The following is a 27,452-nucleotide window of genomic DNA, read 5'->3' on the forward strand; positions in this document are numbered from 1 at the left end:
TAGTCAGTCAAGATCGCAGTGTGGCCCATTTGCATGTACTGGATGCTGCATACATTAATACATAGGGCCTTGTTCTTTGCAGACAGAAAGAACATGTACACACGTTGCACCTGTTTCAGCGAAACAAAATAAGTGACAGCCATTTGCTGACTCATTCCTCACTTGACCAATCAGGGTCAAACTGCCTGGTTTAAATTTCAAACAATGCTTGGCAGTCACCATCACTGGTGTATTCTCCATGGCAAAGCCACTTGCCAACCAATCAGCACTCTCTTCACATACAGTATAAATTGTTGTTTTCCCCTTATATTGGTACTCTTGCAAAGTGTCCTGATGAGTACAAGACGAAAAGTTTAGACATGTCTCTCTTTTCAGCAATACTCAAATAAAATTTTACGTTAAAGTGTTTCAGTCCATTTACTCCACAGCTTATACATCTGGAAAGCAATGTCAAAGACGGGTTTCAATGCTTCCCCATATTTTGACTGCTCTGCAACACACTAACTCTGCTCCACTAATTTTGTTCAAGGTGCAAATGCTACAGTTTAATCGTGCATCAAGAACCACCATTACCATGAAAGATAAGAGGTTACAAGCTCCAGTGACTGTGCACTGCTTCCACTCCTGGCCTTCCTCTCTGTCCCTCCCTCTTCATTGCATTTGAGTGCCATTTCTTACCTGCTTCTCTCCTGTGTGTGCGCCATGATCTTGTCACCTCACCAAGCCCATGCTTCCAAGTATTTCCAGCCCGACAGTCTCCTGATTCCCACCTCAGTGCTCACACTCCACCCTGTCCATGATTCCATGTACCCCAGAAACCCATTTCCCCCATCAGTAAATCCACCATCCGCACCATTGCTCCAGTACACCAGTTCCAGTGCAGATAGATCCCCTAGTGCATCCACAAACCAACCCCACACCAGTTTTTCCAACCCCCTTTCTGAACGCTCCATTTCCCCAGATTCGAGTGTTTTAGTTGCAGCCCTTACCGTTCAGAACTCTATGACAACAGCTCCCTGTCCTCCCCAGTGCTGTCAAAACCTCACGTAAGCCATAGGAGCAGAAATAGGCCATTCGGCCCATCGAGTCTGCTCCGCCATTCAATGGGATCATGGCTGATCTGATAATCCTCAACTTCACTTTCCTGCCTCTTCCCCATAACCCTTGATTCCCTTACTAATTAAAAATCTGTCTATCTCCGCCCTGAATATACTTAACAACCCAGCTTCTACAGCCGAGTATTAGTGAGTCCCATACTCCACATCATAGAAAATGAGAACGTCTCTGACAGCCATAGAGAAGAGAAAAGATAGAAGAAGAAAAAGAATTAGAGAGAGAGGGAATATTTAATATGGATAAAAAAATTACTAGAACAGATATCCTGAGTGTCAAAGGATATGATGAATCCCAGGAATAATTCAGAGCAAATGCAATCATTCTCTAGAGTACATAATACTGCCTTTCTGTGCATACCACAGTACCACTTCTTATCAACTGATTAGTGGGAGACTGCTTGAGGACATGACTGTGAGGAAAAACCAAATATGGCAGTTTTACCACCCCACCTAAAAGCAAAGGAAGATGAGAAGGTTTGTGCACAAAAGCAAAGTTAAAATGGAAGCATATTAATAAGTTAAGTTCGATAATAGATACTTACTCATCAGGACGAGGCCCATAAGCATCACTGGAACATATCCTCCAGCCCTGTTTACAGAAGGTAATTTATAAAACCAATTATTACTAAATAGCAGTGGCTAAAATGCCACTCATTATCAGTCAGCATAAATTAAGCTGCAGTGATTGTATAAATTAGTAACTAGTAACAAGCAAAGTAAACAGATTAGTGAGATTCTGGTGATCACAAAACAAACAGTTAGCGAAATAAACTAACAGCGAGTGTGACAAATTAACAGTGAGATTAATGAGTTAGCAGGGGGTGTAATAACTTAACAAACAGCACAAGTAGATGAATTGAAATTAAGCCAGACGTGTGTGTAATGTACCAGCAGTGAGAAAAAACAAAGTTCCGGCAGGTGTGATGAATTAGTAGTAAGCACAATGATTAAAAAGATAAGCAAAATTTTAATAATTTCTAAAAATAATTCCATATTAAAGCTATCTACATTTTCACCAAAGATTAAAATAGCAAGGCAGCTGCATTAGAAGTTTTAAGTCACCATTTAAAAACCAAAGTTCAGACTGCTACTTCAAGACTATGCAAATAAGGTTGTGCTGTGTTTTTTGTTATCAGTTAATCATTAAGTAATTAAGTTATGATTAACTAACAAAAGTTAATTTTGGATTACTTTATTTCACAGAACTTCAGGAACATGACTGGCAGTTGGCCCAGTATGGACACTGTCCATTGTGATTCTGTTTTTTAATCATAAATCATTGCCTTTTCTCCCTAACCCTTAACTTCCCAAATATCTATCTCCCTTTTCAACACCTCAAGTTCACTTTGAATCCATGGTCTCCTGGGACGGCTTTCTAAAAATACACACCCTTTCACAACCTCAGAACATCCCAAAGCTTTTTACAGCCCATCAAAGACTTTTGCAGTGTAGTTGCTGTTCTTATATAGGGAAACTCAACAACTAGTTTGCACAGAGTAAGCTCTCACAAACAGCAACAAGGTAATGACCAGATAACCTGCTTTAGTATCGTTAGTTAAGCAATAACTAATGGCATAATCCCCACTTTCTCTCACTCCATCAGTAGTGACTATGCTGCGACCCTAAATTCTGGGATTCCCTTCCTAAACCTAACTCTCTCTCCCTTGAGACACTCTTTGAAATCTACTGTTTTGCCAAGCTTTTGGCACCTGTCCTAATATCTTATCTTATGTGGCTCTGTAGTCACATGTTGTCCGATAATGTTTCCTGCAAAATCCTTGGGGCATTTTGCTTTGGTAAATGCACAATATAAATGCAAGTAGTTGTTTTACCTCTCTCCGCAAGTGCTGAGTGCTTTCCAGCAGCTTCTGTTTTCATTTAAAAGCAGAAGTCACTGGCTTTTGAAAGTGGGGTAAGAAACAGTGTGTCAGCCTGATTTAAATAAGTACATAAAGATTAAGATTTCAAAAACTCCTTCGGGGTTGCAATTTGAATGCGGAATTATTTTGTTTGGGGAAGAGCCATAGGAACATAGGAAATAGCAGCAGGCGAAAACCAGTCAGTATTTCAAAACAAAAACAGAATTACCTGGAAAAACTCAGCAGGTCTGGCAGCATCGGCGGAGAAGAAAAGAGTTGACGTTTCGAGTCCTCATGACCCTTCGACAGTATTTCAAGCCTGCTCCAACATTCAATATGATCATGGCTGATTGTGGTTTCAACTCCACTTTCCTGTCTGCCCCGCCCCATAGCCCTCAACTCCCTTATCTATCAAAAATCTGTTCAACTCAGCCTTGAATAAATTCAATGACGCAGCCTCCACTGCTTTCTGAGGAAGACAATTCCACAGACTAATGACTCAGAGAAAAAAATTCTCATCTCTGTCTTAAAACAGAGAGCTCTTAATCATAAACTGTGTCCCCTAATTCTAATCTCCCCCACAAGAGGAAATATCCTCCCAGTATCCACCCTATCAAATGCCCTCAGGATCTTATATGTTTCAAAAGGGTCACCTTGCATTCTTCTAAATAACCAATGGGCACAGGCCCAACCTGTTCAACCTTTCTTCATAAGATAAGCCTCTCTCGTCCCAGGAATGAGTCAAGTGAACCTTCTCTGAACTGATAAGGCAATTATATATTTTTTTCAAATAAGGAGACCAAAACTGCACATTTTATTCCAGATGTGGTCTCACCAAGGCCCTGTACAGCTGCAGCAAAAACTTCCCTACTTTTATATTCCATTCCCCTTGCAATAAATACCAAGATTCCAACTGCCTTCCTAATCACTTACAAAACAAAAACAGAATTACCTGAAAAAACTCAGCAGGTCTGGCAGCATCGGCGGAGAAGAAAAGAGTTGACGTTTCGAGTCCTCATGACCCTTCGACAGAACTAATCACTTGCTGTACCTGCATACTAACTTCTTGTGATTCATGTACCAAGACACCCAGATACCTCTGTACCACTGAGTTCTGCCATCTTTCTCAATTTAAATAGTATACTGCTTTTCCATTCTTTCTACCAAAGTGGACAAGTCAAAAAGAGACATCCTAGATGCAGACACCTGTTGGGCTTTTACCTGTGCAGATTTCTGTCTTTTTACGTTCCTTGATGCTGTGCCAATGCCCTTAACTTCCAGATCCATTTAAAGCTGTAAAATTAAGCCAAAGGTTAGCTGGAATCTTTCTTTTAAAGTTTAATTGTACACCAGAGAGCTCTGAGATTACTCAAGGAGTGGGTGAGTGTTACTGTCGAGGTGATGAGACACCTTACCTAAGCCTGGAAGAGCTCCTGGTACCTGGCTGGGCCTTGCGTCACTCACCTGTCTCCACTCAAGCGCTCACCTGGCGGTGCGTCACGTCAATCACCCCGCGTTGTCATGACGACCGCTCGCGTCAAACCACACTTCCGGGACCAGCATGCGCTGCAGCATTGAAGTGAAATGGAGACAGAGAATAGCTGGCTCATTGGACTCTAAAGGAGACTAACATTGTTTCCCAGAATCACATTCAGTTGCGTTGGATTTGCTATTTTACAGCGACCTACCCTTTGCTTAATACACAGCTGAGGCAGGAATTGATACATTATATAGGGAGCAAGCTCTGGTCAGCTAGGAGTAACACAAGATTTAGAGAAAGTAGTTCCCAGACTTGCAATGCTTTAAATTTAAAATTTTTATCTTCGTTATTAAGTCACTCCATAGCCTTCACCCTCCTGAACCTCTGTAAACCTCCAACAGCCCTTATAATCCTCCAAGATATGTGCTCTTCCAATTCTGGCTTTTTGCACATCATATATTTTAATCACTTGACCATTGGCAGCTGTACCTTCAGCTGTCTAGGCATAATCATTAGAATTACTTTCCAAATCTTTCCTCCTTGAAGAAGATCCTTAAAACTTAACTCTTTGACCACCATCTTGTGTGTTTGATGCCAAGTTTGTTTGACAAAGCTCCTAAAATTTGCCTTGGGATTATTTGCAATGTTAAAGGCATTCTATAAATGCAAGTTGTCAGTGGCCTCAAATTTGGCAAGAATGGCACAAGAAATTTGTTTGAAAACAGTAGGGTAAAGGGAAAATTTTCTATAGTGTCAATCCTGGCAATCAACAGGAAGCACATACAGGGTGAGCCATTTAAGATTAAGGCAAAATTTCTTCAAAGAAATTATCTCCTCTAGGGAGCCATGGATGCTCAGTCATTAGTATATTCAAAATATGGTCAATAGATTTTGCGTACAAAGGGAATTAAGGGATATGTGCAGGGTGTGGGAAGGTGGAGTTGAAGTAGATGATTAATCATGATTTTGTTGAAAGGCGGAGCAGACTCCTACTCCAGCTATTTCTTAATGTTCCCAGGCTTAGTTTCTATTAACTTTTTGACAGGTTCCTTGTTCTGATGAAGAATCAAATTCAAACCATTAGTCTGTCCTTTATCTTTACAGATAATGGTCAATCTCCTGTTTATTGCCATCAATTTTACAGTGGAACTTGAGACTAGGTTGCATGAACAACTGAGGGCTGTATTTTGAAGGCAGGCAGATTGGGACTGTGTTTAGGAGGCTGTAAGATCACAACTGAAATGGATACATTTTGTGGTCTGCGCATTTTCCTTCTGATGACTGTTAATTTGGGTATAGTTTACTCAAATAATAAGCAGAAAATTGTATGTCCTTAAATACATGAATAATTAACAATCATCCCTCACTGAAAAAAGCATGGCAATATCTCTGGATTGAGTCCGGCATTTGATTAAAAAGGAAAATTCTGTACATACATCGTAATTAGGCCAGTGTTCAGTTTACTAAGCCCCAAATAATGCAACACAACATATTTTCTTCACAGAGCTTTTAATATAAAAACAATCAAGATCATTATAACTACCATGGAACAAGTAAATAGTGATGTTAACTACAACAAATTTGTATGGTACTTCTCTGAAAAAAAGTTTACCAGACCATTTTTAAATAACAATAAATCAATCACCAGCAACAGACTAATATTTCTGCAAAACCACACAATAATAAGCAAAATGGATCGATGTGATTCACAAAGTATACAGGGTCCTTTAGCAATTCATTTCCCAAACTCATTCATTTTGTTGCGTCTTCTCAACTCCATGGGTTCATGAGTTTCTGACAAATTCGCAACAGCTTCAGAATCCTCTTCAGTGTCCTCTGTGGAAATGCTGCTCCCAAACTCAATCTCATCAAAATCTGACGATGCAAGCATGTTGCCAGTTATTGGATCAATATCCTGTACCAAGTCTTCCCCACTGTCTGTGGAGGCCTGATCTTCAGACACTGGTGTCTTTATCTCAAAGTCATGGACACATTCTTTGATATTCTCAGAGACAGGAGTCACTTCTTCTGGATTTGAAAGAAAACATTTAGATCATAATTCTAAATAGCAATATCATTTTTAATTAAACTATATTTCATTGCGATGAAAATAGCACTGTTTCATTGGACAAAAATTAATTTTTACTTTTTTTTAAATATAAAATTCTTTCTAAATGTCCCCTTTAATTCCTAAAGTACTATCTCCTAAAATAATATTTTAAGCTTTTGTACATATGAATATTTAAAAATATGAAAAGTACCATCATGTTCTGTGAACAACAACTTGAACTTATATAGTGCCTTTAACATAGTAAAATGTCCCAAGATGCTTCACAGGCGCAATATCAACCAAAATTTGACACTGAGCAACATAGAGATAGGACAGCTGGTCATTTTGGTCAAAGCAGCGAGTTTTAAGAAGGACTTTAAAAGGAAAAGCTACTAACTGAAATGAAACTCATTGACAAGTACAACTAAGATAGTGATGTACTTTAATTCATGTTGATTATTTTAAAATTGCAATACTGTATAATCACCAATCATTTTACCATTAACATTAGGTGCCTGCCTCTCTTTCACCAGTTGTCTTAATTGCAGAAGCTGTGACATAATTTCATTCTTCTCCGCAGAAGCAACGGCATCGACACTATAAAGAATGCAAAGCAACAAGACTGAGCTATTAAAGTTAGGCAGGGTTCAAGGTATTATTCAAGCTTTATAGCATTGTTTCACCTAGGAAAATGTGGTCATGCTGCAAACTAAGCATCACATTGTATAATTTACAACTAATAGCAAACTAAGGGCTGCTAGGAATTGAGGCACTATTTTAAGTATTCCAATCTTTTTGAAAACAAAAGTTAGATACTTCACTGGCACAAATTAATACTTAACTGTGAACAAGTTTCACTCCAGACAGTTATTATTTTTTGTTTCCAGTGTTTCTTTTTTGGTTCAAACCAAATTTTGTGGCTATGTTATATCTTGTGCAATTTAATAAATTTTAGCAGTTAATTATAAAAAACTAAATTCTTAGGCAGCTCCTAAAAAGCAAAAACTTAGTGCAAGATAAATACATTAAGTATCCATGAATAATTCAAGATAATTTAGGGCAAGCTGCTAGTTATACTACTACTGTATATCGGCATCTCAAATAAACAGAAGATATCCTCCTCTCTACTTCCACTCAGCTTGGCCCTGGGCAGAAAGAGGGAAAGTTTTGTTACTTTGGCTGGATCTATTTTTGGCAACTAGCAGGTTAACGTGAAATGTTACTCTGAATATTCTTTTTCTTCTTCTCTCAAAGGAGCTAAGACGAAAGACAGTTTGGGCCTATAGTAAATTTACCTGACTTAATTCCACACGAGCTGCCAGTGTGCTACCTCTCATCTCCACTCAACAGCCCAAGTCTATTGCTTCTCTTCCACTACTCAGGGCAACCCTTGTATCTTTCTCTCTCCTCCTGCTCATCCAGACTCTTGGGTCTCTCTTCCCCGACTACTCACCCCAACTCATGTCTTTTTTCCTCTGCATGCCCCAGCACGTTTTTCTCCCCATCTGCTTCTTTCTTCTGCCCAACCACAGCTTACTATCTATATAATGTACAGGAAAGAGTAAATGGTATAATGTACATGGGATTAGTTCCTGCATCAGCTATGATTTTCATTTGTTACAATATTGTAAACCTCTGTTTATTCCACTATCCCAGATGAAGAATACATTCATACAGATTCACACACTGATTTCATTTCCAATTTGTAGTGTAGAAGTTACTTAGAATCATAGAATGGTTATAGCACAGAAAGAGGCCTTTCGACCTGTCACTCTGTGCTGATCATCTGAAAGAGCAAGTCACTAGTGCCACTCCCCTGTCTTTTCCCCGTAACCCTGCAATTTTTTACACCAATTTCTATTCACAATAAAACCCTACAACTGCCACTTGCTCTCAGTTGCCCCACTCTTCGGTTTGTACTCTTGTCTGAGCTTCCACTGTTGCTACAGCTATTTGTTTCAAGCTGACAAACACCAATCCATTCAAGATGTAAACTTCTACATGTCTCAGAGATCTGACATAAAGGCCAAATTAGAAGTTACACCGTATCTTCAGACTCCTTTTGTATAAGAAGAGTTGTCGGACAGGTTAAAGTTGTGATCCTCTCTGTTCATGAAAAGTGGTTAACTGATAGCAGATGGCTGGAGCTGCCATAAAAAGGATATCCATGCATGGAATTATAGATTAACGTCAACAGGAGGTGGATAGCTTATAATAGTTTTAGTACTAAGATTTTCCTACCTAATAACTATCTGTGGGACCTGCCAGGTGGACTGTAGAGTCTTTTCCGATCCTGTACAGTCCTATGTTTCCAATAACTAGAGGCACAATGCACAGAGTATAAAATGTAACTTCATTAAATAACCAGAGCAGTCTTTACTAAACGCACAACTTGCTATGTATTGTGATTTAGAAAAACAAATGGCAGGGGGTGGCATTTGAAGAGCATTAATGGACCCAATTAAGCTTGAATTAATTAGATGGCTAATTAATTGGACTGAGCAAATGGTAGAGGACCTCTCCCCATTCCCCACACTGAACAAATTCCATTTTAATCATTGATGAGGCTGGCTGTAGCCCTTTTAACATAGTGAAGGCACTTCATGGGCAGGTGGGATGTGGAGAATGTAGAAACCAGGCAAGGACTCAAGAGTTAGAAGAGGCGACTAAAGACAAAGTCAAGAAGGTATGTTTGGAGGACTCTTTTAAAAACAGATAAAATCAAAGAAAACCCAGATGTTTTACCAGTACATTAAGAGCAAGAGAAAACTAAAGGAAGGGTAGGGCCTATCAGAGATGTACACGGTAACTTGTGCATTGATGCTGAAGATGTGGGCAGGATTCTCAATGAGTACTTTGTCTCTGCCTTCGCTAAGGAGAGGGATGATGCAGTCATTTTAGTTAATGAGGAGTGTGAAACATTAGATACAATAAGTGTAGTGAGAGAGGAAGCACTGGAGCGACTGACATCCTTGAAGGTGGATAAGTCACTAGGGTTGGATGCATCGTGTCCCAGGCTGTTAAAAGGAAGCCAGGGAGGAAATAGCGAATACTCTGAGGATCATTTTCCAATCCTCGCTCGATACAGGCGAGGTACCAGAGGAATGGAGGTCTGCAAATGTTGTACCATTATTTAAAAAGGGTGCAAGGGATAGGCAGAAAATTATAGGCTGATCAGTCTGACTTCAGTGGTGGAAAAATTATTGGAATCAATTCTGAGAGACAGGATAAACTGTCACTTAGAAAGGCATTGGTTGATCAGGGACAGTCAACATGGTTTTGTTAAGGGAATATCATGTCTTACTAACTTAATAGGATCTTTTGAGGCAGTAACAAAGAGGATTGATGAGAGTAGTGCAGTAGACGTTGTCTACATGGATTTTACTAAGGCATTTGACAAGATCCCACATGGCAGACTGGTCAGAAAAGTGAGATCCCATGGGATACAGGGGAAGGTGGCAGGTTGGATCCAAAATTGGTTCAACAGTAAGAAAGAAAGGGTAATGGTCGATGGATGTTTTTGCGAAAGGAAAATGATTGATGGATGTTTTTGCGAAAAGAAAATGGTTGCCAGTAGTGTTCCACAGGGCTTAGTGTTGGGGCCCTTGCTTTTTGATGTATATATTAATGATTTGGACATAAATGTGGGAGGTATGATTGGAAAATTTAGAGATGACACAAAAATTGGCCGTGTAGTTGATAGTGAAGAGGATAGCAGTTGTCTCCAGAATGATATCAATGGTTTGGTTGAGTGGGCAGAAAAGTGGCAAATGGAATTCAATCCAGAAAAGTATGAGGTAATGCATTTGAGGAGGGCAAACAAAGCAAGGGAATACTCAATAAACGGGAGGATATTGAGAGGGGTTGAGGAGGTGAGAGAACTTGGAGTGCATGTCCACAGGTCCCTGAAGATGGCAGGACGGGATAAGGTGGTAAAGAAAGCCTATGGAATGCTTTCCTTTATTGGACGAGGTATTGAACACAAAAGCAGGGATGTAATGATGGAACTGTATAAAATGCTGGTTAGGCCACAGCTGGAATTTTGTGTACAGTTCTGGTCACCACATTACTGGAAGGACATAATTTCCCTGGAGAGAGTACATAGAAGATTTACAAGAATGCTGCCAGGACTTCAAAATTGCAGCTATGAGGAAAGATTGGATAGGTTAGGGTTGTTTTCCTTAGAACCGAGGTGGCTAAGAGGTGACCTAATTGAAATGTACAAAATTATGAGGGGCCTAGATAAGGTAGACAGTAAAGACTTGTTTCCCTTAGCTAAGGGGTCAATTACCAGGAGGCATATTTAAAGTGATTGGTGGAAGGATTAGAGGGGACATGAGGAAAAGCATTTTCACCCAGAGGGTGGTGGGCATTTAGAATTCACTGCCAAAATCGGTGGTTGAGGTTGAAACGTTCAACTCATTTAAAAGGTACCTGGATCTGCATCTGAAACGCTGTAACCTGCAAGGCTACAACCCAGGTGCTGGAAAATGGGATTAAAATGAGCGGCTAGTTCTTTTTTCATCTTTTTCTGGCCGGCACAGACATGATGGGCTGAATGGCCTCTTTATACACCGTAACTTTTCTATGGTTCTATGAAAAGAGATGAAGCAAGGGAGCTCTATTGGGCAAACTATGAGAGGTGTAACGTTTGCCAGCAATGAAATGGTGAGGAGGGGGTGGGGAAAGGAACAGTTGTCCAAATTCAGAACGGCAGAACATATGAGCAAAGATGCAGAGCTGCAATATTGATAGGGTAGAGCAAAGATACAAGTGGAGTTGTAGGTAAGGACAAAGATTTCCGAAGTTCTGGATGAGCTGGGATTTCTCCAGGGAGAGCCTAGGGCCAGTGACTGGACCACTGAAGAGGCAAGAAACGTTGCAGAGATAGACTGGGCAATCTTGATGACTGACTGCGCATGGGATTTATAGCTTAGCTTTGGGACAAACAGCAGACAAAGATTATGTACAGTCAAAGAAAGGTAGCCTGAACAAGCAATTAGGAAAGGGCTTCGAAACAGGACCGGGAATGTGGAGGATAAGGTGAGAACGAAACAAGATGGTTTTGGTTTTATCAAAGTTTAGTCAGTAAAAGTTCTAGCTCATCAACAATTTGATGTCAGCATAGCAATAATCATGAATTCAAGGGTGATGGCAGAGAAATACAGCTAGTCGTCATTGTACACATATGGAAGCTGACTCCACGCTCACGCATAATGTCTTCAGAAGACTACGTATAAAGCAATTATTAGGGGAGCCAAGAATTGTATCTTGTGGCACACTGATGGTAACTATATGGATATATGGAGAGGGCATTGTAGGAAGTCAGGAAGGAAGGAATAGAAACTAAGAGAGAGCCATGAAAGCAGATGCCATGGAGGCGAATCACAGAAAATAAACAATGAAAGATGGAATGGTCAATTGAATCAAAGTCACTGAGAGGTTGAGGTGGGATAATGCGTTAGTTAGCAAATAAAAATCAAATTAACATTTAGTATGAAAACAAACAAAAAACCTCAGGGGAAGAGCAACAATCACTTACCAGCTGGTGAGAGGATCTAATTCTTTTACTAATGAGTCCAGCATTCTCTCTGTCTGTGCCAAACGCATCTCCAGTTCAGAAAGCTGAGTCTCTAGTGCAAAAATTTCTAAAGTTACTAAAAAGTTACTAGAGCTGCTTGCAGTCCAAGTCTTAATATTAGCCTTGGCTCAACTAGTAGCTCTCTTGCCTCAAGTCAGGTCATGTGGTCAAGCCCCAGTCCAGAGACTTGAGTGCACTATGTAAGGTGACATTTTAGGGCAGAATGGAGAGATTTCCATTCACCTTCTCTGAAAGACTTTTTAAAAATTCATTCTGAAGATGTGGGTGTCACTAACAAGGATAGCATGTATTACCTATCCCTGGTTTCGCTCCAGAAGATGGTGATAGATCATAAACTGCTGCAATCCATGCAGTGAAGTCGCTCCCAATGTGCTGTTGCGTAGGGAGTACCAGCATTTTGACCCAGCAACAATGAAGGAATGGTAATATATGTCCAAGTCGAGGTGGTGTGTGACACAGTGGGAAACTTGTTCCCATGCACCTCCTACCTTTGTTTGGCACAATCTTCTAAATTCTACACAATGTACGGCATATCTAATAATTAATTGTTGACAATTAAGTAGTGTTGGAGAATCTAAACAGTTATCCAACAGACACCACAGGTACAACAATAAATTATATTTATATAGCAGCTTTAACCTAATAAAATATCCCAATGTCCTTCAAAAGGTCCTTGTAAAACAAAATGATACCAAGCCACATAAGGAGAAACGAGCTATGATCAAACTTAGGAACAAATAGATAGGTTATAAGGAGTGTCTTTAAGGAGGAGAGTGAGGTAGGCAGACAGAGATGTAGTGAAGGTATTCCAGAGCTTACAGCTTCAGCAACTGAAGGCAGAACCACCAATGGTGGAGGGATTAAAATCAGAGATGCTCAAGAGGCCAGAATAGAGAGTGCAGATATTTCAGAGGGCTGTGGAGCTGGAGAAGATTGTAGAAATAGGGAGGAGCGGGCCATGGAGGGATTTGAAAACAAGGTTGAGAATTTTAAAATCAAAACATTCCTTGACCAGGAACTAATGCAGATCAGTGCGTACAGGGGCAATAGCAGAACTGGACTTGGTGAGAATTAAGTGTCGGGTAGGAAAAACAAGTCACAAGCATATTTTGACACAATGAAATCACTGGTATCTGATTTCTGCAGAATTTTCTTTTATATTCATCCATGGGATGTGGGCTTCACTGGCTGGGCCAACATTTATTGCCCATCCCTAATCAAAATTGTGCCACAAACTGCATCAGCTCTCATGACAGAAATGTTGCATTTTCCACACGTAATTATCCATGTTGTGAAATATATACCTGTATTTTTCCTCTTTTTGTCAACCTCTTTATTTTTCTCATTGCTTGATTGTTCATTTTCATTGAATTTCATCTGTAAAGCCATAAAAGATATTTCAAACAATTACAGGTATCACAGTGAGCTCTATAAAACCCTTATAAAAACTGCAAGCTATTTTCCTTCCTACAGGATGCCTTAGATCTTCGATTTTTGGAAGCAGTAAATTCTAGACTGATTCTCTGTAACACGGATGCAGGCTATCCACAGCAAGAGCTTATATTCTGGACTGACAATTCAGTGCAACCCTCTTTTGGATGAGACATTAAAGCAAGGCTTGCTCAGGTTATTTGAAGGGTGGGCCTCAATTAATAACACCAAAACTGACCATTCATCTTGCTGCTGTTTGTTGTACCTTACTGTGCACAAATTGGCATCCTTGCCTTGCTTATAACTTCTGGAAATAATTCATTGGCTGTAAAAGATTTTGGAAAGTGAAAGATAAGTGTATAAATGCAGATCCTTTTCTTCCTATGGTACTGTGGATTGCCCTACTCAAGTAAAGCATCCAGGACAAAGCAGCCTACTTGATTGGCACCCAAGCCACCAACTTCAACATTTGCTCCCTCCACGACTGACACACTGTGGCTCTAGTACAAGGTGCACTGCAGCAACTAGTCAAGCCTCCTTTGACAGCACCTTCCAAACCTGGGACCTCTACCATCTAAAAGGACAAGGGTAGCAGATGCATGTGAACACAAGCACCTATAAATTCCCCTCCAAGCCATACGCCACCCTGACTTGGAACTATATTGCTGTTCCTTCACTGTTATTGGGTAAAAATGTTAGAACTCCCTTCCTAACAGCACTGGGTGTACCAACACCAAATGGAGTGCAGCAGTTTCAGATGGCGGTTTTTCAAAGGAGATTAGTGTTAGGCAATAAATGTTGGCCTAGCCAGTGACTCCCACATCCCATGAAAGAATACAAAAAACATCTGCTTGTAAAATTGTAAATATCACAGACATAAAAGCAAAAAAAAGTCCTATACATATGGATCAACATATCACAAATAGCAAGACATTCCCTTTCAGTTTCATTTATATTAGTGTCATATTGGCAAATGAAAAACATTAGAAAGAGCAAAAATGTCAAAACTTTGTCAGTGTCAGAGATGAGCAGCATTCACAAGTACTCTTACAGTATTATTTTATTTATAACGTGCACTACAGTAATGTGCTTACCTGCACAAGTTTGTAAATTGCATATATACTTATTCCTATTGCATAAAGTGGCATTAACTGGAAAGCAAATCCTTTGTTTCTGCCCTGAGTCTTCTCAGCATTCATTTCTTTTTGATTTATACTTCTCATCCTGAGATTAGGTGGTCCTTTGGGACTATTTGATTGGGAGTGTCTAATCAAAGGCTGGCCTCTTCCAGGAACTGTAATATGTATTAAATAAAGAGGTTGAAAAAAAGCCAATCAACACGACATGGTACTCCATATATCTGATTTATCCAGTGATAGCATACACTGAAAGAATCAAATTCAGCTACACAAAATGATGGATTACCTAAGAGTCCTCCAGTGTCTATTATTTACTCAATTAGAATAAATGTTTCATCAAAATATATATATATATATACTAGAGATGCCTTACACCATTGCTTTATTTTACTGTTTCAGTGATTTCAGAGGCCCGCTGGCTCTAGCATGAAGTGGTGAAAGTTGACAAGGGTAAAAGGAGAAACAAGACAATTTAAAGAGAAGTAAGGAGTCACCTTGGTAAACTTATGTTAAAAGTCGGCTGTCAGCAGCGGTAAGATAGGACAACGAGCAGAGGCAGCTATGTTGCCAAGAGAACCAAGAATAGGCGGGCAACCTTATCAACTGGATATTTATCAAGGATGCCAAATCTCTTCAGTGTGGAGACATGTTCCTTTGTGTTATGACAGCTGCACTGATAACATAGGATTACATTGGATGTACAGCACAGAAACAGGCCTGGTATTTTTGTTTTTGTTCTAGATTTCCAGCATCCAAGGTATTTTGCTTTTATCTTAGTACAGAAACAGGCCATTTGGCCCAACCAGTCGATGTTGGTGTTTATGCTCCACTTAAACAAAAAAGTACTTGGGTATTATACAGGGCTACAGACCAGGAGGCAAACAGCCACACAGTAAAAATAACTGATGTCAGGGAAGCAGAAGATTGAAACTTAAGAAAACAGGGACGTTGTCCACAAGACATTTCTTTAATTTGGACAATAAGATGGTGAGTATAAGCTAATAATTGATTTAGTAAAATTCAGTAGTTTTGAATTATAGAAAAGGGTACTAGAAGGTATTTAAACAGATCGGAGGTGTGAAGATTTCAGATATCATTCAGGACACACCCAGAGGATGAGCCAAGGGCTGGAGCCAGTGGGTACAATTATGTATAATTCCGACTTCTACTCAGGCATAAATGGGGTAATATAACTACCAACTAACTTTCATTAAACTTGATAAAATTATGCAATAAATATATAAGCACATAGATATAAAAGGCAGAAATTCAGACACTGTGAAAATGACAGTGCATCAAAAGTAGACTTCTAATATTTTATTGTACAAAGAAATTAAAGAAGCTGAAGCTCTTTTCGTTTGACCAAAAGAGGACATGAGGAGTTCTAACAGAAGTGTTCAAAATTTTGAAAGGTTTTGATAGAGTAAATCGGGAAAAGAAAACTGTTTCTACTGAATGGTTAGTTGGTCTCTAGAGGGCTTAAAATTTACAACAGTCGACAAATGGGAAAGGGAGAAGCTAGGGAAATTTTTTTTATGTACAGAAGGCTGTTTGGAAAATAAAATGCAAAAACAGGGCTGATAGCAGAATCCATAATAGTTTTGAGAAGCCAAGCACTCAATCAAAGGTAGCCAGAGACCAAGTCCCAAATCCTCGGGAGGGCATCATTTGCATGTTCAGAGCAGGCACATCACACATACAAACATACATCAGTGGCACCCTTTGGGATCTATTCATTTCCACTCTATTCATTGAGGTCTTAATGGAATTTATGCCAGCTCTTATCTCTTTTCATGAAACCATGAAAACTCCGGAGGCTGGGTCATTTAATTTATTGAAGGCAGAGTTAGACAAATTTTTGATAGACAAGGGAGTCAAGGGTTATTGGAGGTGGGGATGGGGTTGGGGAGCAACAGGGAAAGTGGAGTTGAGGCCACAACCAGATCAGCCATGATCTTATAAAATGGTGGAGCAGGCTTGAAGGGCTGAATGGCCTACTCATTCTTCTATGTTTCTAGGTGGCCTACAGAGGCCATAAAGGGTAAAATTTCAAGGAGAACCTAGGAACTCCCCAGACACAACCCTTAGACAAATGGAGGTAGGCAGATAGGAAGATCTGCCCAAGGTACCCTCTTTCTGAATTTAAAGGGCCAATCTAAACTGGATGCAAACTTGATGCAACCCTAAATTCCTGGCCACCATGAGCAGACAATGGACTTTCTGCACTGTCCAACCCCAGGAATTTCAGAGGAACATATGAATTAGGAGCAAGAGTCAGCCATTCAGCCCCTCAAGCCTGTTCCACTATTCAATAAGATCATGGCTGATCTGATTGTGGCCTCAACGCCACTATCCTGCCTGCTCCCGATAACTTTTGACTCTCTCATTAGTCATGAATCTATCTCTACCTTAAAAATATTCATTGACCCTGCCTCTACCGCTCTCTAGGGAAGAAAGTCCTACAGACTCATGACCCTCAGAAAAAAATTCTCTTCATCTCCATCTTAAATGGGAGACTCCTTATTTTTAAACCATGTCCCCTACTTCTGTTCTCTCCCACAACAGGAAATATCTTTTCAGTATCCATCATTCAGTGTTAGTGTACAAAACTCTCAAAAAAACCCTGATGCAGCTTAAAATGATGTGTGATGATAGCTGTTTGGAAACTATCTCCAAGATGTAAAATTATCTCATCAGGAATGAACCCTACAACTTCATGTGCAAATTCATCTGAGTTAATTTTTCACTGAACGTTAGCCAAAGAAAATAAAGCCTAAAAAGGTCACAAAATGCATCTTTAGTCTCGAAAAGGAGCTAGTCAGTGGAACAAGGCCAAACCATAATAGGCCACAAAATTTAAGTGTTACGAGAAAACTGTTGCATTGGCTTGGACACAAACCCTACCTATACCATATTTACAAAGACAGTCTATGCTTAGGGGAGCAATGATGCAGGCTGTACCATCATTGCATTATAAATATGTTGACTGTTATGTTAGCTGTTAAAAAGCAAACACCTATTCTGTCAGGCATAGCTCAGTTGGTAGCATTCTACTTATCTAAGTTGGAAGGTTTAAGATTCAGGACCCAGTCCACAGAATGGGCACAAAATCTAGGCTGACACTCCTGGTGCAGTACAAAGGCAAAGCTGCAATAGCAGAGGTGCCACCTTTCTGATGAGAAATTAAACCTTGGCCTCTTCTACTCTCTTAGGTGGATGTAAAAGAGTCCATGGCCCTATCTGAAGAAGAGCAGAAAGTTCTCCCGTGTGCTCATCCTGGTCTTACAGTTGGTCAGTCCATGCCCCCTGCCTAGTTCTGGCTGACACTCAATCAGACGCTGGCTGCCACCCAGTGCCTGTAAGCCCCTGTGCCTGTAACCTCATTCAGTGCCCTTACCCAACCTCCAAGTGAATGCATCCACTCTTTGGGCACTGCCTATATTCCAAGCCCTTGAATGTCTATATAACGGTCTGCAGGCCAGGGGTTATAACCTCCATTCAGTGCCCATACCACACCTCCATCTGTATCTATGCCTCCTCGCCACTTCCATCCATCATGCCCCTCCCCTCCCAGTTAGTGCCCAACCCCTTTCACAGGTTAATGCCCACAACTTCCCCCCCATGGTCAGTGGCCCCACTGCCCCCTCCCCTCATGGTCAGCACCTCCACTCCACCCTCCCCTGCCATGGTCAGTGCCCACACCACCACCCAGTCATGGTCAGTGCCCCTACTGCACCACCCCCTCCCCATAGTCAGTGTCCCACTCTAATCCAACCAACCCCAATGGTCAGTGCCCCCCACCACCCAACCCTAACCATCAATGCCCCCCACCACCCAACCCCATCGGTCAGGGCCCCCACCACCCAACTCCCTTCCCATGGTCTGTGCCCCCACCACCCAACCCTAATGGTCAGTGCCCACACCACCCAACCCCCTTCCCATGGTCAGTGCCCCAAACCACCCAACCCCAATGGTCAGTGCCCCCACCACCCAACTCACTTCCCATGGTCAGTGCCCCCACCACCCAACCCCAACCCCAATGGTCAGTGCCCCCCACCACCCAACCCCAATGGTCAGTGCCCCCACCACCCAACCCCCTGCCCATGGTCAATGTCCCCACCACCCAACCCTAATGGTCAGTGCCTCCACCACCCAACCCCCTGCCCATGGTCAATGCCCCCACCACCCAATCCCCTTCCCATGGTCAGTGCCCCCCACCACCCAACCCCCTTCCCATGATCAGTGCCCCCCACCACCCAACCCCCTTCCCATGGTCAGTGTCCCCACCACCCAACCCCAACCATCAGTGCCCCCACCACCCAACCCCCTGCCCATGGTCAATGCCCCCACCACCCAACCCCAACCCTAATGGTCAGTGCCCTCCCCCCCCCCCCCTACCTGGAGGGCGATGACCCGCTGACCGGCCCGCGGCCTCCTTCCCTCCGCCGACTCCCCCTGGGAACAGCCTGGGAATCAGCACAAAGACACAGATAAAGAGGCACAGGGCCAGCGCCGCCTGCTGCCCCAGCGACATGGTCAGCCCGGCCCTGAAACCGCCCCGATCCCCAACCGCCGCCGCCGCCGCTCCCGCTTCTCCCTCTCACTGATACGGATCCCGATCCGCAGCCGCCGCACCAACTGTTTCGAAACTGAATCGCTTTTCCCACCAGAACTGAGCTCATCCAGAGAGTCCCTGTCGCTTCATCATCTGCAGCAGTGGGAAAGGTGTGAACACCTATGATTGCACCGCATGGTTGATGCAGGAAATAATACTTAATTTAATAAGTTTGCTTTTTTATTATAATTTTGGCTGTGCATCTCTAAATGTGGTTGATTTTTTTTTTGATTTTGGGACAACCCAGTCCCTCCTTAAATTATATGTGGCAGCTATATTAAGGAGATCTTGGTCAAAATCCTGCAACTTCAGCTTGTAACATCACACACAGCACGACTGAGGAGGACCTTCACGACGTGGACTGCAGCGATCAGAGAAAAGGGCCCACATCCTTCTCAAGGACATACTAAGGATGGGCAATAAATGTCAGCCTTGTTAGTGATGCCCAAATCTCAAGAATGAATACAAATGTTTTTAAAGGAACGCATTTTCTTGGACGACAGGGTGACCAGATTCTCAAAATTGAAAATCAGGACTCTCCGAGGTAAGGCTCCTCACAAAAGGAACAAATTTCCCTGTTCAGCATCTTCTCTATTTCTATCATTGTTTTACCAGAAACAAGTGGCCATAAATCTATTTTTTAATCATTCGTGGGATGTGGGCATCACTGGCTCAGCCAGCATTTATTGCCCATCCCTAGTTGCCCTTGAGAAGGTGGTGGTGAGCTGATTTCTTGAATCGCTGCAGTCCATGTGGTGTAGGTACACCCACAGAGGCGTTAGGAAGGGAGTTCCAGGATTTTGACCCAGCAAAAGTGAAGGAACAGTGATATATTTCCAAGTCAGGATGGTGAGTGACTTAGAAGGGAACTTCCAGGTGTTGGTGTCCTTGTCCTTCTAGATGGTACTGGTCATGGCTTTGGAAGGTGCTGTCAAAGGAGTTTTGGTGAACTCCTGCAGTGCACTTTGTAGATGGTACTCACTTCTGCTACTGTGCGTCGGTGGTGGAGAGAGTGAACGTTTTGGATGTGGCACCAATCAGGTGGGCTGCCTTGTCCTGGATGGTGTCAAGTTTCTTGAGTGTTGTGGGAGCTGCACTCATCCAAGTGGGGAGTGTTCCATCACGGTGTCTTTTCTTCTTTTCAAAGTTGCCAAGTCCCAAGGAAATCACGTCTGGGAATGTAAACAACTCTGTAGTAACTGAAGGTACAGCCTCTCCTGCTGTCTATCAGGAGTCACGTGATGTACTGGGAGGCTCCGACCAATGATCCTTAAGCACGGGAAATCTGGGGGGTGTGACTTCCTCAGGAGGGTCCTGATCGAGCAGTGAGCAGTTGGCAGTGTAGGTAATACAACATTAGTGCAAAATTTCAGAAGTGGACCTTGTTGGGTTCCTGGAACCATTGTCTCAGAGACTGGTCCATTATCTTCCCAAGTACGAGTGGAAGATAGAATCGTTTCTAAGCGCGTAGATCATATTCGTTCTAGAGAGACATTCCAACAACCAACTATTCCACCTGTGATTAACATCAAACTGTCAATTCCTGAGGTGAGAGATCGACCCAGGATAGACATGCCCGATGTCTCTGTAGAGTTGCCAAACCTAGAACTGTCACTTTTGAATGATGTGTCACGTGCTACAGTTTCTGGATCCTGTCGATTCTATTAAGGCAGCTCAAGTGATAGTGCTGTGCTGCTCTAGCTGAATAAGGAGAGCACCTCAGAAACGTGATCTTTAAACACCTGAAGTTGTATATGTTGGATATTCAAATATTTCTCTGTAAATAGAAATTGTAAAAAACTAAAGGAGATGGAAACGTAGTAACTGAAGGTATAGCTTCTTCCGCTGTCTATCAGGGGTCACATGATGTTCTGAGAGGGTCTGACAAATGAGCCCTAAGTGTGAGCAATCTGGTTGGCGGTGGGGGGGGGGCCCTAATGAGAGTCCTGTTTGAGCATGTAGCACCTGAAAACCTCTCTGTAATAAAGTTTCTGTTTCTGTTGAAACTTGCACTCTGTCAAGTCATTACAAACTCAAACAAATGCCTCCCACCTTCCTGCTGCACATTTCTGCCCGTCTTACCCATAAGAGCTTTCCATGCATTATCCGGAAACATAATGTCATGCTGCAGGGCAAAGAGGACACAAACTGTGCTGACTGTGGGACAAAGTGGTAGATCTTGGATGCCAAGTGCAAACCTAAATTTAACTTAAGCTCATTCTGCTCCTGCAGAATAAACGGGAAAGCTGAAAATCATTTTGAACCATTGAACCATTTTGAGGAAATTGTTGGGACACCGGGATGTTTAATGAAAAAATGGAATTGTCCCGGCAAAACCAGGATGTCTGGCATGGTCATCCTACCATGCTGGTAATGAGAGTGGCTGCACCTGCACAAGTCTCTGGCAGTGGAGGAGGTGCAGGTAGGTGTTAGGCATGGGGACTCTCAATCAGTCCATGACTCTCAATCAGTCCATGTCCCTGGAGATCACCTCCCTTTCTCCCTCCACATTTCGAGACCACTAGAACCATTTATCTTTGCCAGAATGGCAGTGTTTTGATCAATAAGGTGGGGCAGACAGGAAAGGAGAGTTAATGCCACAATCAGGTCAGCCGTGATCTTACTGAATGACAGAGCAGGCTCCGGGGCCAAATGGCCTGCTCCTGCTCCTATTTCTTTCTTACATTCTAGATTTCCCAAGGCCCCTCCTCCTCTGCCATTTTATTTCCACCTTTTGCCTCCATAATCGCCAGGTCTGGCAGCATCTGTGGAGAGAGAAACAGAGTTAACGTAAAACATTAACTCTGCTTCTCTCTCCTACCTAGACATGCTGAGTATTTCCGGCATTTTCTGTCTTTCAGATTTCCAGGATCAGCAATATTTTGCTTTTGTTGCCATACTTGTTTCATTATCACTTTTATCATTGAATCACTCCTACACAGAAGGAAAAAAACAGTAACGACTGGGAAATAAGACTACTAGTCCAAATTGGTCTTGTATACTTTAAAATGGATCACCAATAAAAACTTGGAAATAAGAGGACAGGTCCAAACTATTTTTTTCTTCTGGGTACTCTCCAACCTGTCACAGGCCTCTCCATTGCATAAGTTCCCCACCCCTTTCTCATGGTTTTGCTCTCATGTATAAACTGCCAACCTCCAACAATAGCTGTTCTGATCAAAGTCAATTACTTGAAATGTCAACTCTGTTGCTCTCTCCAAAGATGTTAACTGACCCAGTGAAGGTTTCCAGCATTTTCTGTTTCTACTACATTCAGAGTTACTTCACTTTTCTAGTGTTTTTTTTGGCTTTTACTATTTTTCCCATACGGAAGCTATGCACTACAATCTGCACTTCCTGTAATAATAATCCCCATCTTTGCAAGGAAGTGATAAAATTTTGAAAACAGTGGTTAATTGAGCCTTCAAAATTGTTACTGATGATCAGAGTCTACCAGAAAGGCAAAGGCTTGCTGTATGAAACAGATGTAGATTGGTCGCATAGCTGCTCATTACTCAGGGCTATTTGTTATTCTTGTAAAAGCAAAATACTGCAGATGCAGGAAACCTGAAATAAAAACAGAAAATGTTGGAAAAACTCAGCGGGTCTGGCAGCAACTGTGGGGACAGAAACAGAGTTAACGTTTCGAAGCCATATGAGAGTCATATAGATTTGAAATGTTAACTCTGTTTCTCTTTCCACAGGTGCTACCAGACCTGCTGAGTTTTTCCAGCATTTTCTGTTTTTTTCATACATTTCCAGGAGCTAGGCTTCTCTGGCTGGGCCAGCATTTCTTACCCATCCCTAATTGCCTTGGAGAAGGTGGTGGTGATCTGTCTTCTTGAACTGCTGCAGTCCATGTGGTGTAGGTACACCCACAGTGCTGTTAGGAAGGGAGTTTCAAGATTTTCACCCAGCGACAGTGATAAAACATCTACCCATGTGGTATGTGGAAAATTGCCCAGGTATGTCCTGTACACAAAAAGGACAAATCCAAACTCTCCATCAACAGTAAAGTAATGGAAGGGGTCATCAACAATGCTATCAAACGGCACTTGATTAGCAATAACTTGCTCACTGATGACCAGTTTGGGTTCTGCCAGGGCCACTTCATTACGGCCTTGGTTTGAAGGTGAGGTGACAGTGACTGCCCTTGGCATCAAGGCAGCATTTGACCGAGTGTGGCATCAAGGAGCCCTAGCAAAACCGGAATCAATGGGAATCAGGGGGAAATCTTTCCGCTGGTTGGAGTCAAACCTAGCACAAAGGAAGATGGTTGTGGTTATTGGAGGTCAGTCATCTCAACTCCAGGACATCGCTGCAGTAGTTTCTCAGGGTAGCGTCCTAGGCCAATCATCTTCAGCTGCTTCATCAATGATCTTCCTTCCATCATAAGGTCAGAAGTGGGAATGTTTGCTGATGATTGCACAATGTTCAGCACCACTCACAATTCCTCAGATACTGAAGCAGCCCATGACCAAGTGCAGCAAGACCTGGACAATATCCAGACTTGGGCTGACAAGTGGCAAGTAACATTCACACCACACAAGTGTCAGGCAATGACCATCTCCAACAAGAGCGAATCCAGCTATCGCCCCTTGATGTTCAATGGCCTTACCATTACTGAATCCCACATTATCAACATTCTGGGTGTTACCATTGACCAGAAACTGAACTGGACTAGCCATATAAATACTGTGGCCACAAGAGCAGGTCAGAGGCTAGGAATCGTGTGACGAGTAACTCACCTCCTGAGTCACCAAAGACTGCTCACCATCTATGAGGCACAAGTGAGGAGTATGATGGAATACTCCCCATTTGCCTGGATGAGTGCAGCTCCCACATCACTCAAGAAGCTTGACACCATCCAGGACAAAGCAGTCTGCTTGATTGGCACCACATCCACAAACATTCACTCCCTCCACCTCTGACACACAGTAGCAGCAGTGTCTACCATCTACAAGATGCACTGCAGGAATTCACCAAGGCTCCTTTGACAGCATCTTCCAAACTTATAACTATTAGTTAGAAGGCCAAAGGCAGCAGATAGTTGGGAACACCACCACCTGGATGTTCCCCTCCAAATCACTCACCATCCTGATTTGGAAACATATCGCCATTCCTTCACTGTCGCTGGGTCAAAATCCTGGAACTCCCTTCCCAAAAGCACTATGGGTGTACCTACACCACATGGACTGCAGCGGTTCGAGAAGGCAGATCACCGCCACCTTCTCAAGGACAACTAAGAATACACAATAAATGCTGGCCCAGGCAGAGGAGCTCATATCCCGTGAATGAATTTTAAAAAAGTAGCTCTGGACTGAGGCAAGTATGGGGTTGGACACATACAAACATTCAAACATGGAGCAAGAATAGGCCATTTGACCCCTCAAGTCTGCTCTGCCATTCAATAAGATCATGGCTGATCATATTGTAACCTCCCTCCTACCCCTGATAACCTTTCAACCCCTTGTTAATCAAAAATCTATCTAGCTCTTCGTTAAAAATATTGAAAGAGTCCGCTTCCACCACCTTTTGAGGAAAAGAGTTCCAAAGACTTGGAATCCTCAGAGAAAAAAATTCTTCTCATCTCTGTCTTAAATGAGCAACCCCTTACTTTTAAACAGTGACCCCTCGTTCTAGATTTTCCCACAAGGGGAAACATCTTCTCCATATCCACCCTGTCAAGACCACCCCTCAGGATCTTAAAGGTTTTGATCAAGTCATCTCTTACTCTTCTAAACTCCAGTGGATACAAGCCTAACCTGTCCAACCTTTCCTCATAAGACAACACAACCATTCCTGGTATTGGTCTAGTAAAGCTTCTTTGAACTGCTTCTAATGCATTTCCATCTTTCCTTAAATAAGGAGACCAGTACTGTACACAATACTCCATATGTGGTCTCACCAGTGCCCTGTACAACTGAAGCATAACCTTCCTACTATTGTACTCAATTTCCCTCACAATAAACGATAACACAAGACAGGGATGGTTAAAATAGTTTTATGGGCAGGGGATGGAGTGCAGAGGGAGACAGAATTGTGGTTTAGTCGAAAAGCCAAATGCCTCTTTATTTTTTCTTTTTCTTAGAATACAAGCTATAAACAGAAGTGTTTAAAATTAACTAGAATGCACCATTTTCAATGCAAAAGTTTAGAATCTTCCATGATCCCTAGAACGTACAACTTGGTGCACACATTGGTGGATATATTTGAAGGGAACGTGCACAATGTTAAATTTCATTCTTAAATGATAAATTAATATTTGTCAATAAAAATTTAATAAGTGATCTTTTAGGTACAAATAATGTTCACTATAGATTCCAAAATATTAGAGAAATAGTGTCAGAAAGCAAAACGTTTGATGTGAGGGTCTGGCATTATCAGAGTCTGTGAGAAAATAAATTTTGTGTCTTCAACATTTATATTTTCCATCCAGGCTTTCAAGTTTTCCTGCCCCTCAAATTGATGTCCTGCCCCTCAAATAGGAGTGAAGGAATGTTGGGTTTATCCATAGCTTAAAGTGCAAGCCCAATTAACATCTCTCCAACAAAAGCAGAAATTGCTGGAATTGATGAACAACAATTTGCATTTATATAATGCTTTTACTGTAGTAAAAAATAATCCCATGGCACTTCAGAATTTCACACAGCCATATCAAAATGTACTGGAACTAAGTCAAAGAGGTAGATTTTAAGGACTATCTTAAAAGAGAAGGGTTGAGAGGCAGAGAGATTTAGGGAGGGAATTACAGAGCTTAATGTCTAGGCAGTTGAAGACAAGATAGACAATGCTGAAGTGATGGAGATCAGGGGATGTGCAAGAGCAGGTCAGGCAGCATCTGTGGAAATATTCTGGGTCTGTTGTGAAGTAGTTGATTGCTAAAATTAGTTTTCAACACCATTGCCATTGTAGAAGGTGAATAGTTGGACTTTGCTTTTTCTATCATCTATAATTCCTATGTTTTGATGCCAAAACATACCAAATTTCATCACCTTTGCTTTAAATTTTCACCTTTCACTCACCTTCATATGGTAGATCTCCAACTCTTCCTTTCCCCTTTGCAACTTCTCTGCCTCCATTTCTGGGAATGGGCTATTACCAAATGTTCACTATTAGTCCAGTCTCCCACATTTAATTTGACTAAGCTTCCTCACACTTGTTTCCTGCAAGGACTTCATCCCAGTCTCCCAGTTTTTCCATCTTCGTTGCATCTGTTCCGATGATGCAATCTTACACGTTAGCACATATCATAATGACTTCCTTTCCCTCAACCAAGGATTCCCCCCACCCAACAACCCATACCCCACCATGGTTGACAGTGACTTCAGCTGTGTCTATCCCAATTCCCATGCTTTGCTCTCACCCCTTTCCCTCTCTTGCAGAACCACAATAGGGTTTCCCTGGTCTTCACCTTCCACCCAACCATATTCAACGCACCATCCTTCAACATTTCCACCACCAACAGATACATGTTCCCCGTCCCTCCCTTTCTGAAAGGGTGGTTCCCTTCATGACACCCTGGTTCACTTCTCAATTGCCCCAACCTCTCCCCATGCAAGTGTTGGAGATGCAACACCTGACGTTTTAACCTCCTCTGTCCCTGCCATCCAAGGACCCAAACACTCCTTCCAGGTGAACAGTGTTTATGTGTACTTCTTTCAATTTAGTACAACGTACTCACTGCTCACTATGCAGTCTGCTCCATACTGGTTAAACCAAATGCAGATTAGGTCAGCAAAGGTGTCCTTGCGCTCCTGGGCACCTGCCATTTTAATTCTCCACCTTGCTCCCACTCTGACCTCTCTGTCCCTGGCTTCTTGCCATTTTCCAACAACATTCGACATAAACTTGATGAACAACACCTTATCCTTCAGTTAGGCATTTTACGACCTTTCAACACAGTTCAACAATTTCAGACCATCATGTTTACTTTTTCTTTGCAGTTTTTGATTTTACTCTCTTCCTCTTTGGTTTCAGAAGGCAACTGTTTATCGTTCTGCCATTCACCCCGGTGTGAAGGTGATAATTATATAGAGTTATTGAGTTCCACAGCTCTGATGAAGAGTCATACGGACTCCAAACGTTAACTGTATTCCTCTCCGCAGATGCTGTCAGACCCGCTCGGTTTTTCCAGATATTTTAATTTTTGTTGCAGAAA

At 42.1% G+C, this 27,452-nt stretch overlaps 2 protein-coding genes across 13 annotated transcripts in view; both read right to left on the minus strand.

Moving 5' to 3' along the window:
* The window catches only part of caps2 (calcyphosine 2), a 48,133-nt gene extending 43,634 nt beyond the window's left edge, over positions 1–4,499 (minus strand). For 5 of the 8 annotated variants that reach the window (XM_041216232.1, XM_041216229.1, XM_041216231.1 and 2 more), the window contains exons 1-3: positions 4,390–4,499; positions 4,196–4,267; positions 1,658–1,704 (exon numbers count right to left, since the gene is read on the minus strand). In XM_041216232.1, the coding sequence (XP_041072166.1) occupies positions 1,658–1,704; positions 4,196–4,261 (113 nt within the window). In that variant the 5' untranslated portion in view covers positions 4,262–4,267; positions 4,390–4,499. Of the gene's footprint in view, positions 1–1,657; positions 1,705–2,947; positions 3,011–4,195; positions 4,268–4,389 lie in introns of those variants that run through there. The other 3 variants (XM_041216227.1, XM_041216226.1, XM_041216230.1) reach the window with 3 other exon arrangements.
* A 1,445-nt stretch (positions 4,500–5,944) lies between these two features.
* On the minus strand, positions 5,945–26,438 carry ccdc107 (coiled-coil domain containing 107). Of its 5 annotated transcripts, none has more exons than XM_041215494.1 (6): positions 26,317–26,438; positions 14,632–14,831; positions 13,411–13,483; positions 12,047–12,137; positions 7,004–7,101; positions 5,945–6,482 (listed from the first exon to the last, which is right to left on the minus strand). In XM_041215494.1, the coding sequence occupies exons 2-6, from the start codon at positions 14,758–14,760 to the stop codon at positions 6,190–6,192; spliced, it is 684 nt and encodes a 227-aa protein (XP_041071428.1). In that variant the 5' UTR covers positions 14,761–14,831; positions 26,317–26,438; the 3' UTR covers positions 5,945–6,189. The 5 variants fall into 5 exon arrangements, with proteins under 5 accessions (XP_041071428.1, XP_041071424.1, XP_041071425.1 ...); XM_041215490.1 differs by lacking the exon at positions 26,317–26,438 and adding an exon at positions 19,075–19,257; XM_041215491.1 differs by lacking the exon at positions 26,317–26,438 and adding an exon at positions 19,075–19,242 and having other exon boundaries at positions 5,945–6,479.
* Between the last annotated feature and the right edge of the window lie 1,014 nt (positions 26,439–27,452).

This window comes from Carcharodon carcharias, chromosome 21 (assembly GCF_017639515.1).
Source record: "Carcharodon carcharias isolate sCarCar2 chromosome 21, sCarCar2.pri, whole genome shotgun sequence".
In the NCBI taxonomy this organism is placed as follows: domain Eukaryota; kingdom Metazoa; phylum Chordata; class Chondrichthyes; order Lamniformes; family Lamnidae; genus Carcharodon; species Carcharodon carcharias.